Below are 17,362 nucleotides of genomic sequence, written 5' to 3'. Positions count from 1 at the left end.
CACAGACCTAATGGATTCCCCCACGACGGTCGGTGACGGTCTTTTACAAGGTTATCCAACCCGTACGGCACCTGCCCATGCCATAAGCTGTGGGGCGCTAGCCATGGGGAAGAGGATTAATGGTGCAGAGCCGGGTACCTGGGATTCCCTCGGAATACCCCACTCACAGGGCCCGCCCTCGTCTTCGGGTTTCACCCGTTGCTCGGGTATCCCTGTAACTCAGGCTTTCTCTGAGAAGGCCTCTGCAAGAGAAAGAAGCCTAGAAAGGACCGTCATTTGCAGTCATCTGACGAGTCTTTGCCTGACGCCCTTAGGAAACGTCATCGGGGTAGCGAACCGCTATCCCGGGACGCGTCCCTGGTCACTCCGGTCATGGCTAGGTGCACTCGGATCGGGGGGCCTGCCGTACACAGTCAGCCGGGCACCGGCCTCCCCTCCCAGCCACCGTCCCACAACCACCACACAGGAGGTTGCATGGGGTGTTGTGGAACAGAGTGGTGTGCGGTCACGCACAGGTGCACCAGCACAATCCCAGCTGGGGATCAGCATACACCCTTCGGGATGTAGAGCAACATGCCTTAGGCACAGCCGTGCCGTTGGATGAACAGTCACTGAGTGTGTCTGACCCTTCCGTGTCCGGCAAATCATCCCCGGAAAAGGAGGAGTAGGCCTCAAGTGTTCAACGGCTCTCAATTGCAGAGACTGAACTGCACCTTGTCCAAAGGGACATGGCCCGTGTGCTCGATCCTTCCCGCCGAGAAAATGGACGACTCCCCCGTTGAGCGGCGATCGTTTAAGAGGAGGACAGACCCTGCTCCGAGGAGCGGGAATATTTTCCCGGCTATGCCACTCGACCGCGTATGTACTGATCACATCGAGGGAATTATGTCAGCTTCTTCTTGGATTGCTTACCCCAAGCGGGCTGATTCATATTATCGGTTCCCCGTCAGGGATTTTGATAAATATTTTTTAACTCCGGTCCTGCCGGACTCCGCCGGTGGTGGCTTGGCTCAGATTACTGGGCCTGATGGCCAGCATGGTAGATATGATCGATTTTTGCAGGCTGAGGATGAGGCCTATCCAGCTCCATCTCCTCTCCTACTTTCGGCCCAGCTGTCATTCAGTCAACCTCCCGGTGCCTACCACGCCTTGGCTAAACCCCCACCTCCAATGGTGGGTGGAGGACGCCAACCTTACACGTGGTGGAGTGTTCCGCCCGCCCTGACCGTCGGCGACCGTCGTCACCGACGCATCTCTGTACGCTCCCCTGACCCCCGCCATATAGCGGGGGTGTGGCTCAACCCACATCAACGTCCTGGAAAATGCTGGCGGACCGGAATGCCCTCCAGCACTTCCGGGCACAGTTAGTGGGGCAGGCCGTCCTGGTGCGCTCCGATAACGCTACAGTGGTAGCGTATATCAATCACCAGGGGGGCACCCGGTCGGCCCGGCTGTGTGCACTAGCCTGGGACCTAATCCACTGGTGCATGCAGCAGGGGATCGCCCTGTCGGCAGTATACATCCCAGTGAAGTAGAATGTCATGGCCGATGCTCTTTCCCGGGGCTGGATCGTCCCGAAAGAGTGGTCCCTCCGCCCCTGTGTGGCCCAGTCGCTCTTCCGGCCTCATGTGGATTTGTTCGCCTCTCGGACAAACAATCAACTGCCGATCTACTGCGCCAGGGTCTTGACCCCGGGGCATGGCGGATTGACGCTCTGACTATGCGATGGGAGGGGCTGTTGGCATATGCCTACCCGCCTCATTCCCTGGGTGTTGACAAAGATCGAGCAGGATGGAGCAGGATCACTGCAAAGTTCTCTTGATCGCCCCTTTTTGGCCCCGACAGCCCTGGTTCCCTCCGCTAATCAGGCTCCTGGTGCACAGGCCGGTGTTCTCCCGCAACGACCGGACCTCATATACCAGCCCGGATCCGGAGTGGTTCATCCGACTCCGGGGGATCTGCACCTGACGTGCTGGGCGCTGTCACGAGATCCCTTAGAGCAGCGGGCCTTTCGAGACGGGCTGCGGAAGTTGTCGCCCAGTCTCGGAGGGCCTCAACTCAAAGAGTATATGACTGCCGACTACGCCATTTCTTTAAATGGTGTAGGCGGCGAGCTATAGATCCCGCCGATACTTCTGTAGAGGAAGTCAGGGATTTCATCCTATATCTTTTTGATAGCGGGCTGGCGACGGCCACGGTAAAGAATTACCGATCGGCCATTGCAGCAGTCCACGGAGGATTTGCCGACGGCTCGACGGTTTCGGATAACCGGGCCAAAGGGCAGCTGACTAAGGGGATGTTTGTCACCCGTCCCCCTGTGCGCAAACTGGTCCCATCCTGGGACCTCTTTAGCGTACTGTCAGCGCTAACCAAACCCCCTTTCGAACCGCTGAGTGGAGCCACTTTGCTGCACTTAACGGTCAAAGTGGCCTTTTTGGTGGCGGTCGCTACGTCTCGCCGGCGGTTGCCACCGACAAACTTTGGTGCCTGGTACGGGCATTAAAGTTGTACATAGACCACACAAAGTCAATCCGAACCGGCCACGAACAGCGCGTTGGATAGTAACAGCCATCCGCTCGGTGCCGGGCGGATGGCCAGCGACCGTTGGTCCGGTTCATGCCCACGAAGTGCGGGGAGTGTCGGCCTCATGGGCTTTCTTTAAAGGTGTCTCCATGAGTGACATAACAAGGGCGGCCTCCTGGAAGAGCCCGTCCACGTTCTCTGACTGCTACCTGAAGGACGTTCTACAGGTGGATGGGAGAGCGGGTAGAGCGGTGTTGCAGGCGGCCAGCCAAGCTGCAAAGCCAGAACAAGCTCCACCTCGTCAGTCATGTGTTTAGGTGAGTTTTCCAAGGTATTACAGTGCTAACAATACTTATTAATGTTTTGTTCACCCGTGGGGACGACACCCCCTGTCCCTTTGGGCATGGACCACTATGAGGTGTAGCGGCCGCGAAGCGTTCTCTTAACTTTTGAGTGCACCGGGGTCCTACACCCCCTTTAGACATGCAGTAGCATCGCGTACACCCACCACCTTTCCTCGGTGAGAGTCTATGCAAATTAGTAATTCAACTCTACCGGTAAGTAGAGTGAAGTAGACCCCCCCCCCCCCCCCAACAGAAGTGTGGATGGGGTCTACGAACGAATACTTACCGGTAGAGTATCCCTCCCTCCATCCCCACATACTCGGGCCTTGGGCGCTTACATTTGGTAGGGCTCATCGAAAAGAGGACGACTCCGTGGCAGGCATGTCGCGGGTCGTTGTGGGTAGGACGGTGGAGGGGCTATTGTGTGTGTCGGGCTTCATAGGGGTTTGACCAGAGCAGGTTGATATATGTAGCATCTCTGTCTTTTTGATGTTGATTGACAGCCCAAAGGCCCCTGCTGATTGTGCAAAGCGGTTCAGGATTTCTTGAATGTCAGGAAGTGAGTGAGCTACCAGTGCAGTGTCGTCTCTGATGCATCAATCACCTTTACGCTTGTGGATATTAATAATAGCGCGTCCTTGAAGTCTTAGGGTAGCTCACCCTTTGCCCAGCTGGTGGTATAGGGGCCTTGTCGAAATTCCCCAGCCGTTCCTCTGCAGAAAGTATGCAGCCATTCTGGCAAGTCTGTGTTGCCAAGGAGTGCAGACAGTCTGCAGACAGAACGGTCATGTACGGCCAAGCGCAGCACAGTTAATAAGGTGCACTGGGTTGGCACTATTGTTGGAGTGTCAATAGGCTAATGAATAAACATGATGCACTGAATATCTGTGACCAGTCTGCAGACCGTCCGGATAACTATTCAACAAAAAGTAATCTTCAATTGTTCTGAATCTGTTGATCTTTTTAGAACCTTTGTGCAATGGTGCAGTTGATACATTTCCTTTTAGAACACGGTAAAGGATCAAGGGATGTCAATCAACTTTTCAGATATGCCGGCAAATACACAGAGATGGATGTACTACTACTCCTACTAGGCCAATGATTAAGTTTCCCCTTCCACCTAGGGTTCTAGCCAGGCATTAAATAGCGTGCCGGGTCGACAAGTTATAACCAAATTCCGACACTCTTTTGATCATGCATGTTTTTTCTTTGCTTTTAAAAACTTTTAAAAAAAACTTCTGTTGTGTTTTTCTGTAATCTATTTTTTTTTTTTTTTTCAATCCAAAACGTTGTCGTGACGCACTAGCTTACCATCTCGCTCTCATAACATGCAGCGCCGAAAAAGCATTCAAGAAATTACGGGATCGTTATCATCAGCAGGCAGCATGAACTTCACGCACGCGTGGTATGATAGCGGCGAATTCACCCGTGTTTTCGTTCATATTTAGGTACCAATCTCATCTCTACTATCACATAAACCGTCGCACTCAAGATTTGCCTTTTAATGACGGCAGTGTAGGCAACCTTAACGCATGCATTTATACAGGTGCTTTCCCGCAGATTTTATAAGGCTTCATGACTTTCACGTGTGTGGGGGCATGCAGCGGCAAACATTTACTGATGTGGTACTTTTTCACCCCAGAAATCAGTGTTTGCATCACTTTTGTATTTTAATAAACTGCAGTTTATAAAAATGATGCGTTTTCCTCGAAAGCTGGAGAATAGTCTCATCTGTAAAATAGCATACTTGTAGCTAGCTAAGCAAATATCAACGTCGTTCGTCTAGGTCCAATAACTGGTTCATGTTGTTTCTTTTTAAATATCAAGTCGGTTTCAAAAAAATGTTCTCTCCTTTATTAAAACCACCAGAATTTATTTTTTCATACACACGTTTTGCCCAGTGGAAATAGTTAATGGCACTGTCTTTCGTTTATATATATATATATTTTGTATATTTTTTTTTTCTCTTCAAATATCATTTACAACTTGCCTTTGACCTGTGTCCTAATTTACAAGTTGTAATGTTATTGTTATTAATTCAGCCATATTTACAAACATCAAAACACAAATGGTAACAGCGTTATGCAAACATACAATACAATTACTAAGAAGCAGGTAAATTACCATGATTAGTCAGTTTAAATTAATTAAACAAATAATTATGTTGGTAAATAACCCTTGATATTTTGATCGGTTGCACACAGTATGAATTATGATTTTACATTAATTAATTAATGTGTTTAAAATAAATACAAACATAGAAAATATCAACTTCAGAAACCAGGCAGTCCTGTCCACCAACTACACGGATTAAAACTGACCTGGAGATTCCTTTCACACTAAAAAAAAATTGTTTAACCCAGAGACTAAAAATTTAATCCAGTTCCACACTAACACGGAGCAGTGCAAGATGTGTTCACACTACACATTTTTATAACTCGGAGATGTTTTTTCAGACATCGTGATGAAAAATTGATCATCGAAAAATCGTAAGTTGTCCAACGGGCCGGGAGGGAAGCCCAGTCGCATTCTCATGGGTAATAATGGCAAGCGGGAAGCGGCAACGATGCCGTCAATGACGGCGCAACTTGACATTTTCTGTCTTTTTTAAATGACAGAATTAAAGTCCCAGCTGAACGAGAGAAAACGTTTGTAGTTAGTGCTTGTAATCTATTTACAAGTGTTTAATAAATATTGAAGTACCGGGTACATCCCCAACAAATGCTATTTACATTAAAAAAAAAAAAGATTCTGACCACGACTCGGCTGGGCCGCTCGGCTAGATTCGCGAAAAGCACCGTGACGTCACCCAACTCGGCTAAATCCGTGTGACGTCATGTGTGGGAGTCCCGTGTTGTTAGTTGTCAGCGTACTACTCTGTGTATATGCACTGCTATAGTGAACACGCAACAAGTTTTCTATCGTCGACTCGAAAGTTCCACCGGTGAAAGTTCTCAAAATGTCAGAAAGTGACGAATCATGGGAAGATTTTAGCATTGATGAAGAAGATGTGTACTCTACAACCACTGCTGATAGTGACAGCGACCATAGAAGCTCTCTCGAGGAGAGAGAGGGGGAGGGAAGTGACGACGAAGCGGAGGGAGAGGATCGTCGTGGCGCAGAACCGTATCGGTTTGAACCACTTGCAGTAGTAGTAGCCGACGTTGCACCAGACGAACCCGGCGACAACAACCAAGATCGACTCCTAAATACAGCATGGTAATGTGCCTTCCTTATTTATTGAGTTATCAATGGAATCACTTCATGACTGTTTATTGGTGCTCCCAATTTCTGCACGTATACACTGTCGTCGGGGGATTAAAAAGGACTTTAAAGTTTAGAGAATGTTGGAAACTGAGCTGAACCCTCTCTCAGTCTTAAAAATAAATCATCGTATAATTTATAGCAGGACGTGTCATTGGAGAATGGTCTTGTGAACACAAAACACAATGTCCACGGAATTACATTTGAGAAACGAGTAAAACAATGTCACAAAAACAATTTTTGTCTCTCAGTTTGTTAGAAGGTAAAAACGGATTTACCAGTTGTGGTATTTTAGTTTTTACAATTTAGCTGGTTTGTACGTTTTTACATGCAAAAACAATTTTCGTCACTGGACACTACATGCACTGCATGAGACCCTTGCTTTATGATAAGACGCACACTATTTTTGTATTGTTTACTAATTTCTCAAAAACTATACAGCACCCAGAACGTAATATTTGTAAATGGGAAGCCTTCTACCTATCCCACAAAAATACAAGCAAATATTGGTGCCTTGTTGATTTTCAGGGGGGGGGGGAGCTAGGGTACCAGATTCCATTCCGAGCATTGAATGCAGTGGTTTCTTTGCATCTGACACCCACAAGCCTAAATGAAGAGTCCACGCTCATTCATAAACTTGGCCATGTTTACAATCTTCTCCTCCATTTTTTCAGGTGTTCTTGTGGTCACTGTTTCCAACAGCCATTAGCAGTGAACTCTGAATATGCTGCAAGGAAGTAGAGAAAACGAGGACAAAAATGACAACCCTGGAAATTGACTTGGAAGATGCAAACCAGTGTCTAGCTTCACATGACTGGTTTGAAGCTGTGTGCCTCCATCCTGGTGTGCTGGAGACAGCTTATCTGCAGTATCGGGCATACTACGGCAGAGATGCTGTTGAGGGCACACTATAGATCAGTAAGTACATTCTTTGTAAAATTACCATTTGGAAATTGGTCAATGTGTAATTCTTTCGCTCAGACCAACTAAATATGCTTAGGTTGTGCATTGCAGAGAATGACATAATCCTTCAGTCTTCCATGAAAAAGCAGATATGTACATCTCTTCCCGACCCCATTGGTGTTTTCAGCTGCATTGTTATTAAATTTTAATTGTTGCACCCCATGCTGGGGTACAAGGCCCAGCCGAAGATTCTGTTTGACAAAGTATTGATGGTTTAATTTCACTTAATTTACAGAAAATATCGTCATGTTGCTTATCGGCAAGTGGTGAGATGGTGCTGGGGATATCTAGGACGCTTCAATAGAGTACCTCTACCCTCCTGCATCATGGATGCCATCAGACGAACTTTCCCCCACCCAAATGGACTCTACAAGGGATTTCGGTATCCTCCACTGGATTAGTGTGAGATGGCCTAATGAACATGTACATCATTCAGTGGCGTAACCAGAGGAGCACTGCTAAAAATGGTATTCTTGAAATGAGACAAAACAAAACATCTTATTTTGAGAAAATATTTTGAGAAAATATTTTGAGAAAAAGAAATATTTTCTCAAAGTTAGATGTTTTTTCTTGTTAAAGAATACCATTTTTAGCAGTGAGGGCTGGAGGGGGGGGGGGGGTACATATAGTATAAGTAAACAAAATTCTCAAACTATCCAATAACTTGCAAAAGATCTGTCAAAAACAAATTCAATGAAATAATGTCCACTGCAAAAAATCCTCTTCACCCATTATTTATTCGATTAACCAATAGTAATGCTATTATCAATACCAACTTTTAATTTCTACTTCACCAGGTGACATGATTATTTTGTTGTCCCCCCTTGCTTCATGTACTCATCCCCGGTCTTTTTTGGCAATGGAGAACTCTTTACAGCATAAAACATTGTGAGCAACAGCTCTCTCCAAAGTCACATAGTTTTTGAGAAAGAATTAATTTCTCAGATAAATACTTGATGTCATCTGAAAGCACACAACTTCGTGCGACAATGGAGTTTTTCTTCAATTATTTTCTCACAACCTCAACAACCAATTTAGTTAAAATTTTCACCAGTTTGTCAATACATGTGTAGAGAGACACCACAAAGTGAGAAGACTTGTCTTTGGCAATTACCGAAGGTGTCCAGTGTCTTTATTAAATACATGTACATTTCAATATTGTTTGAGATAGGTTTTAAGGATTTTAAGGCTTCTGTAAAAACATGCGAGGGTAATTTTCATGTTTTCAGTGTGATCAAATTAAATTTTATTCTTGAACCAAAGACCTTGTGCTGATTTGTAATAATTCATAATGGTGAACCCCTACAGTATTTTTCCCATATGCGGCAGATGACACCCAGCCCAGCAAATGTCCCCCATACTTAGTCTAGTACGTGGGTAAACCTCCACCTCAAGCCCCAACCCCCCCCCACCCCACCAAGTTGTGAAAAACCCTCAAGTAAGAATTTAGCACACCAACAGTGGTATAATTTTTATATTGTATTTGAAATTTGTTCAGTACACTCGAAAGTGATTCGCTGGCCAAATGGCAGTTACATCACCCAACAAAGACCAGTCAAATTATGTCCCACAATCCCACTAATTGTCCAGCTGGCTTAGTTTATTGCTTGCCACTGCTATGTAAATGTACAAACACCATACATGTGCTTTTACATGGTATGCATACATGTATCGTACAAAAACCCACTACATGTATTATGTAAAAAATACTGCGATACACAATTATGTATTGAGGAGAATACACACTGTGGAAGGTATTACAGTCATCACCGTCAGTACAGTAGGCTATACATGTACATGTACTTGCAGATAGGCCTATATTGTATGCACACAGCGTGATGGGTGCTGGAAGAAACAGTAACAATTATGTCCAAAGTTTTTCCGGGTTTTCTGTGTCCAAAAGTTGTTATTCTGGAGCTTGTTTAGTTGACTTGGTTCTCTTCCCTCGTGTTGTGCTTTGTGGCACATCAGTACCTTCCCGATTTCCTTTCTTTCTCTTCGTACTCTTCTTGACTTGTGTATCTGCTACCACTCCTGGTGTGGCTTGAGATGATGCAGTGGCTAATTCCTGCTGCATGGGGGCAGCTCTTGCAACTGGTTGTGTTATTTTGTTAAACCTCGAAACAAATGATTGTACCGCAGTGTCTTTATTGGGTCTGGTCAGTGTACTCGATATTGGCCCAGGATTGCAGACAAGTTGAGGGTACATCTGCCTGGAAGTCTTGTCTCTATGTTGACACAGAAGAACGGCCTTTTTAATAATTCTCTTGACGTAGTCTGAAATTAATGAATATTAAAATATGCACTCTATAAAATCCAACAATGAGACATGATTCTCCAAATGCGAACGCAAAGCAAAGTTTGACGCCACATGGTTGTTTTCGCAGTGAATGTTTCACTGCAGTTGCCCACAAATCAACTTGGATACGAACCATTCCTTGCAAATTTGCGACGACAAAAATTGTATTCGCATGAAGTATGATACAAGCGGTGTTTTTTTTTAAGACCTCATATTGACCTCTTTTTTTTTTGCTGTATAGAGCAATGACTATAGGTAGAAGAATTATGAAAACCAGTGACCCATTGAGCATGCTATGCTGGAAAAATAGTAAATTTCATAATGCAAGTGTTGAACTTACCAAATGTGTTGTCGACCAGGAGCTTCTGAACAGTATACCCCCCAGTGACCTGCTTTGATCGTGGAAACTTAATGTTGTACTGGAGGTTGCCCTCTGAAGTCTTTAATTGTCTGCGTCCTGAATTCTCGTTATAATGCAGAGCAGCCATATAGATTCTACATGATAAGAAAAAACAAAAAATAAGAAAAAAATATAATATATACATGTAATGCTGAATATACAACAGGATAAACACAAAAATGTTTAGGGTCATCAAACCAAAGAGTTATTAAAAATGCAGAAGATGGACAAAGGATATATTATGTAAAGACAAACAGGCACATCAATGTGACGAGTCCATGTTATTTTCAGGTCATTTTCAGGTCAGGTCATCCATTGTCATCAATTATAATCATACTGTTGCTAAAGGTACATGTACAATGTCACTAACCTGGACAGCATTCCCTCATATGAAAAGACGTACATTTTGGGAGCGAAGTGGTTGATGACTGAATGAAAGCCCTCCACACTGGATGTTTGCATAGATGGGGAAAGCATCTGGATGTCTTTCCGAATATGTATGGAACCAGGGACTTTTCCTACTTCCTGTGCTGGTTTGGTTCCTAAATCAGAAAAAAAATAACTTTAATGTTTTGCAAACTGATGACATTTGGGTTTAAATTTGTAATATTTGTTTATAACTGGTATCAAATGGACCCCCAAAAAATTGTGGGGGGGGGGGTCATACAGCACAGTTTGATCAAGCTACACTATTACATGTATGTTCTCTAGTTTTCAGTCACTTTTAGGGTGCCAAATTGCTGACAAGATAATTATTCTAACCTGGTTTTAGCCATTCACGGTCTGGCAAGGGTCCATGTGCACATCTTGGGAAAATGGCGTTATCATGAGTGTGTACGTTTAACAGATGGTTGTGAACACTGTCAAATTTGGCAAGCATTAGCTCCTTATCCCCATCTAGTGTGGAGGCAGCGACCCAGTAAATGTTGTTAACGATGGCTTGAATCCATGGCTGAATAACTCCATGCCTAAAATATAAAGTGTTTACTCTGCTGTATAGACCCGGTTTCCTAAAGCCAGTTAGTGTGTTTTATTAGTTTTATTCATCGTTTTTTCTGACTGTATCCTTTTCCGTGTTACACTTGCACTGTTCATGCTGTCGGTTACTACCTCTAATCATGGAGGAATAATAAGAACCATGCTTTGTTCAATTGTTATAAACTATAATAATCTAACTACCACTGAGTGATTGGTCATACTATTAAATGGAAACTGACTGATATAAATCATCCCTACCCGGGTTCTCTGGCGTTTCTTGAAGGCTGCACCAGAATGCTTTGTCGGCCGTGTCACATCGGCGTCAACACTAACTCTTTCATGGCTATCGTCTGCAGCCGATAGCGGAGGTATGGTTGGGGCCTTCAGGCTTGGCACAGAGCCTGGCTTCAGCTTGAAGTTACGTGTGATCCCCATGCTGCTTTGTAGCTTCGTAGAGTCATCCAGGCAGTCTTCTGTAAAGTGTGCACTGCAAATCATTGACCATTTGGTCTGTTTGAAATCCGACCGAGTGTTACGCACAAAATGCACCCATTCAGTGCTGGTTGAAGGATTCTTTGGGAACCTGACAAAATGTATCTCTGGATTCTTCGAAATAGTTCTCGTACACCCACCGACGACACAAGATGCAGGCATTTTGCCTACAGTAGATACTTTTGTAAATCCAGAATTATTTAGCTGCGGCGAGACACGTTAAATACACAAATCATGGAGGTACGTTAGCAGCGTGTGGTGATTTGTTTACCTGGGCTAACTCCCACACATGACGTTACCATGCCATATCAAAATCATGGAGTGCGCCGCCAACGGCAGAAGCTTTTTTAAATCGTCAGACTCGGGCCTAAATTTTTGATGGATTATTACGAAAAATTCAGAAGTGCAAAAATTTCAAAAAAATAATTTAATGACAAACAAACACTTTATGAACAAGAATAAATACAATTCCAGCTGGTTTATTGCCTCGTTCAGCTGGGACTTTAAGTAAACCCTGGCTTGGATGAACAGCAAGTTAAGGAACTGTTACTGTGATTTAGTTTTGATGTTTTTTGAGTATTTTTGTTGGGAGTTTTGCGCCACCTATAAATAGTCAAAATACTATGATGAAGACATTAATGTTTTTGTTATGAAAGTCTAGCCAGCCACTGTCATAAAAACTCACAAACCAGGCGAGCGTTCACAGTTTTATTAGGAATTAAGTCCGGGGAATTTGGTGATTCGTTTTTTTAACACCAAGATTTTCTTGGCAGGGTTAAGTTTTACCGGGATTAAGTCTGTTTTGGGTTCGGTCCCCCAAAACGATCTATCAAGACCATCTAAAAGTAAACCCAGAATTCAACCACAAGCCAGCCACTCCATGTCCAAAGTCGGCGAGCCACAATTCCCTTAGATGTGCCGCAATTGTAAATACTTGGGTTCTTATCATACAACATTGTTACACTTTGTTGTAACTTGATACAAAGTATAACAACATTTCAACATTTTTGCTTTGTATGCCGCTCTGCCACATTATTGACCAGAATCGTTGACTGAGACTCTTATTACCGTGTTTTTATTTATTTCTTGTTTTAACAACTTAACTGTAAAATAAACAAAATTCACTATTGAAATAACCATACTATCCTGAGTGTCATAAAAAAAAACGACAGGAAAAAACATCTGCCCCTCCAAAAAATAATATTAATAATATTACTTGTATGCATCGTGGACGACTCCATTGTCCGTCGTTACACTTATTCACGTAAATGCGGAACGAATAAACCGAAATTGACCTTTTCCATAGTGACTTTCTTAAATGTGCAAGCTCAGCAGACTAATATCATTAGTAAAATAAAAAAACACTGAACGAACAAATTAAACAAACCCCAAAATATAGTATTTTTGGCGGATGGGAGCAACTAAAAATAAAAAATTAATATTGCTTGCTGTTTCAAGATCAGAAGGCAGAATCTAAAGTGCAACATTGTTTAACTTCCACCGGGCCAGGGCACAATACGCCAACAGCCTTGAATCAAGGCTATTGGCAACCCTCACAATATCCCTGAACCCGCCAACCACACAACTAATCAGAGCATTGATTGACTTACACTGGATCCTCTGAACCTTTATCTCTTCTCGTACCTCTTCAGTCTCCTGACGATGACTAGAGCAAGCTAGTCAAAATGTTGAACCCAATTTAACTGACTTGGCGGTAGTACAGTTAATCACGATCCTACGTATAAGCTAAAGTAGTAGTCCCAGCCTATTTTCTATATCATCCGCCCGGGTAATAGTTAAAAAAGCAGGACAGTCTTTTCAGAACTGAGAAGTCTCTCGAACCGCGAACATCTACTCCGCAGTAGTAGAATAAAGCAAGACAGTTCTCTAAGAACAAACTCTACCTGGCAAGTAGATGTACACACCGCAAACCAAATATAAACTGCTCACAAAAAGTAAGGAAACATATTTCAATCCTGTATATTTGTCATTATTAAATACTTTCTTTGTATATGGTATATATCATTGCAAAGCTGAACTGTTCCTCTTCAAAATGATACCACAATTGCAATGGTTACATGTTGCTGGACTTGACCATGTTAAAGGCAGTGGACACTATTGGTAATTGTAAAAGACTAGCCTTCACAGTTGGTGTATCTCAACATATGCATAAAATAACAAACCTGTGAAAATTTGAGCTCAATCGGTCATTGAAGTTGCGAGATAATAATGAAAGAAAAAACACCCTTGTCACACGAAGTTGTATGCGTTTACCATTGTTTACATGGTTGATTTCGAGACCTCAAATTCTAAATCTGAGGTCTCGAAATCAAATTTGTGGAAAATTACTTCTTTCTCCAAAACTATGGCACTTCAGAGGGAGCCGTTTCTCACAATGTTTTATACCATCAACCTCTCCCCATTACTCGTCACCAAGAAAGGTTTTATCACTGCCTTTAATGAGAATAAGACAAAGTCACAAATCAAATGTACCAAAATTAGCAATTTTGTGTTACTGTGTGAACAATCAACTTGACACTGTAGTTCAAACAAGCAAGACAACTTACTGATCTTAATCCACTTTATTGAGACAAGAAGTTTGATATAGAGCAAGACAACTAATTGATGTTAATACACTTTATTGATACAAAAAGTTCAGTAACAAGTGGATGATCCGAAGGCGTTGATGACAGCCTGTCACCTTCTTCTCCATGCTGCACACAAGTCTTGTGATGCGCTGCTGAGGGATGGTGTTCCATTCTTTATTAAGGAACCTGGTTAGGTCAGCCACAGTTGACGTGTTGGTGGTTCTGGTGCGGACAGCAAGACCAAGCTGGTCCCACAGATGTTCCATGGGATTCAGGTCTGGACTGTTAGCGGGCCAATCCATCCAGTGCACCCCAACACTTTTCAGGTAGTCAGTCACCAGTCGGGCTCGATGGGGGCGAGCGTTGTCATCTTGAAAGATGGCATTTGGTCCAAGAGTCTGCAAGTATGGGACTGCATTCGGCTGTAGAATATTGTCTTGCAAATACCCATCAAGGTGTTTTTCATGAGATGAGGGTTAATTGTGTCCGATGAGATCACTGGTGCAAATCATTGTGTAAACCATTAATGGTTCTGAAAAGCTTGATCGGTTTGAATATTGAGCATCACCTATTGACCTTTCACAGACAATGGTAATTTTGGCACATTTGATTTGTGACTTTGCCTCATTGTTATTCGTGTAGCCAAGTTCAGCAACATGTAATCGTTGCAAATGTGGTATCATTTTAAAGAGGAACAGTTCAGCTTTGCATTGATATATACCATATACAAGGAGAGTATTAAATAATAACAAAAAGTTTCCTTACTTTTTGTGAGCAGTTTATAATAATGCTTGAGCTTACCCATTCAATCTATTCAAGTCAATTTTCTTCATACAGCTCTTATTTAATGACAAGTGGTGAAGAAAGTGGTTTGAACAATAAAGATCACAGATGTTCAAGGTTTGCGCTGGGGCTTCCTCTGTTTAAGTTTGTAAATTATGCAGAGAAACAAAATTTGTGCCGCCCAAAAGAAAAAAATGGCGACTTGCACGAACTTGAAGAAAAGTTTATCTTCAAAGATTACTACAGGCATGAGCGTATTCCAGATTTTTCAAGATTTCCAGATTTTATAACTTCAAAATATGTCGTCTTCGAGTTCAGTGTGAAGTAAAAATCAAGGGGGGGGGGGGTAGGATCGCCTGCTAGATGTTGAAGTCACCGGAATATGCATGTGTGGGGAGTTTGTCTACTCTTGGAGTAAATTTAATGTTTATATACAGCGATTGATCTTAACCAAATTCTCACTACATTTCGTAGACAGTGAAGAACAGTCGTACTTGTGTTTTGTCAAGTCTAACTGTCAGTCTATCTGCACACGAGTGTTTACAGAGTTTGTTCCTGGGTTTGCTGCTGCAATCAAAATGACACTCGGTGCTGTTATGTGTCTGCAACGTGAAGCCGCTAGGATGTCAAATTAACAAAACAATAACAAATAAGCGAAAATAAAAGGGAATTGGATTTCAGTGTTGGTTCTCCAGTCCACCATTTAATCGGTGATGGTTTTTGCATATGTTATCAAGCCATCGGGCAGGAATCAAAATTAGCGGCTGCCCTGCTGTTGCCCGTTCTCCAAATGTGCTGTACTAGTCTGCTGGACGAGTAAGCAAAAGTCTTTTTTCACAATAAATGAGAGGGAAGGCAGTAAAATCCAAAAGAGAGATTCTTTTTAAGTTCTAAAAAAGGTTTTGCCGCGATCTCCATTGTCCATGTTCTACAGTATACATGTATATAAAAAAATAAAGAAACATATGCGAAAGGGGCAGTTCTTAACTGACTGGTAATGACTCAAATTTCCGGGGTTGAAAGATATTACAAGTATGTGGGGGTAGAATGTCAACCTCATTCCAGATATATGTTATACTATCTAAACCTCTTACTAGTAAACACATTGCTGTCGCTGCATATTTTCTCAATGTACGTTGACAGCTGTTCTCTAATCACGAAGATTTCATTGCAAGAAAGGTGATGACGTGAAGAGTGTGGGTCCAGGCTTCAAATTGACGCCTGCCTAAACAAATTAACTTGTCAACATTAGTTATCTCACTTTGTGAGTTGTGGAGTTTTGAAGGCATTGTTTTTGTGTTTTTATTTTCCAGCTAGTACAGCTAAGATGGGTCTCGTTGAGACTAAACTCGCTATTATACCAGGAGGAGGTAAGTGTCAGTCTTCTTTACAACTGCAGTGACACTCGGTGCTGTTATGTGTGACTATTGTGCACTTATTAATTAGTTGTTCGGGGCAACGGCCCGGAACACCTATTATTTTTGTTCGTTTTCTTTTTAGGTGTTCGGGGCAACGGCCCAGAACACCTCTTATTTGTGATTCGTTTTTTTTCCCTTTTTTTTCTTTCTTCATACTTCTTCTTCATCTCAGCGTCCCTTGTCCGCTAACAAAGACAACTTTCACAAACTCGTATGAACTTGAAACTTTGAACATAGTTAGATATTCACTAGGAGAAGAAAAATGTATAAGTTTCATCATGATGACGTCATCCATTCTTGAGTTATGAAAAGTCAAAGTTTATTATTTCAAAAAATCATAACTTTTGATCCACATGACGGATTCTTACAATCGATACATCATCGGAAAGGAAATTAAAAACTCTGTAAACACAGCACAGAAAAATGTCACCATTGGTCGGCGTAAAGATTGTACACATAAAACATGTGTTGAGTCACGCTCCAGTGCTCACCCATAGAGCGCGATGCTTAGCGTACAATTAATAGTCTTCGTTCAAGGCGTATTCAACATACAGTTCCCTTACGGTATAGTCTCTTCTGAAGTCGTCAATATTATTTCCTCAACCACACAAGCTATTTTGACAATCTATACATCATATTAAAGGGCTTTACATACTTTACAAAAATGGATACGTTGGTGACCTTCTAGTGACCTTTTGACCTGTCTAACCTGGAATTGCCTGTAACATACTTTGAAAAGGCATTATTTAATGGATTTTAGGTTGATATGTATACCTTTTGATGCTTTACCATTACTTAATACAACTCTGGCAAAGGTCTGGTTTAAAAAAATAATACCAATTACGTCACTAAATGTAAGAGCGCTGTCTAGTGGCAGATGAAACTCATCTCAAAATACACTTCTACTATATGTCTGTGGCAGAGTTTATGATAATTGTTTCAAAATTGGTATACATAATCTCCTTCATAATAGCAACTTATCTGTGGCGTCTTAGCTTGATGACGTCATCATGTGTCACGTGGTATTGATTTAAAGGTGCACTTTCCAAAGCTGTGTGTCTGCCAAACCAAAGGTTCGACTGAGGTGAAACTAGGTGTAACTCGAAATGACGTCATGATGACGCCATCATGTCGTTTTGAATTTTTTTGCAATTTTGATCATTTATTACAAGGTTCTCTCCGTCCCTTTCAGATATTTTGTAACTTGGCGACAAAATTTTTTCTTTTTTTCTTCTTTTTCTTTCTATAAATAGCTTGGCTTAAGCCTGTTTTCAAGGCGTTTTCAACAAACATTGTCCTCAACCACTATG

The 17,362-nt window shown here is 42.6% G+C and overlaps 1 protein-coding gene across 1 annotated transcript in view; it reads left to right on the top strand.

The window, feature by feature from the left end:
* Positions 1 to 17,362, top strand: part of LOC117304016 (methylglutaconyl-CoA hydratase, mitochondrial-like) — a 60,427-nt gene that overhangs the window by 26,070 nt on the left and 16,995 nt on the right. The window contains exon 5 of the mRNA XM_033788497.1: positions 15,948 to 16,004. Coding sequence (XP_033644388.1) covers positions 15,948 to 16,004 — 57 coding nt within the window. The remainder of the gene's footprint in view (positions 1 to 15,947; positions 16,005 to 17,362) is intronic.

Source organism: Asterias rubens, chromosome 2, assembly GCF_902459465.1.
Source record: "Asterias rubens chromosome 2, eAstRub1.3, whole genome shotgun sequence".
Lineage (NCBI taxonomy): Eukaryota > Metazoa > Echinodermata > Asteroidea > Forcipulatida > Asteriidae > Asterias > Asterias rubens.
The sequence above is the reverse complement of the archived record's forward strand: the minus strand, read 5'-3'. Positions and strand labels throughout refer to the sequence as shown.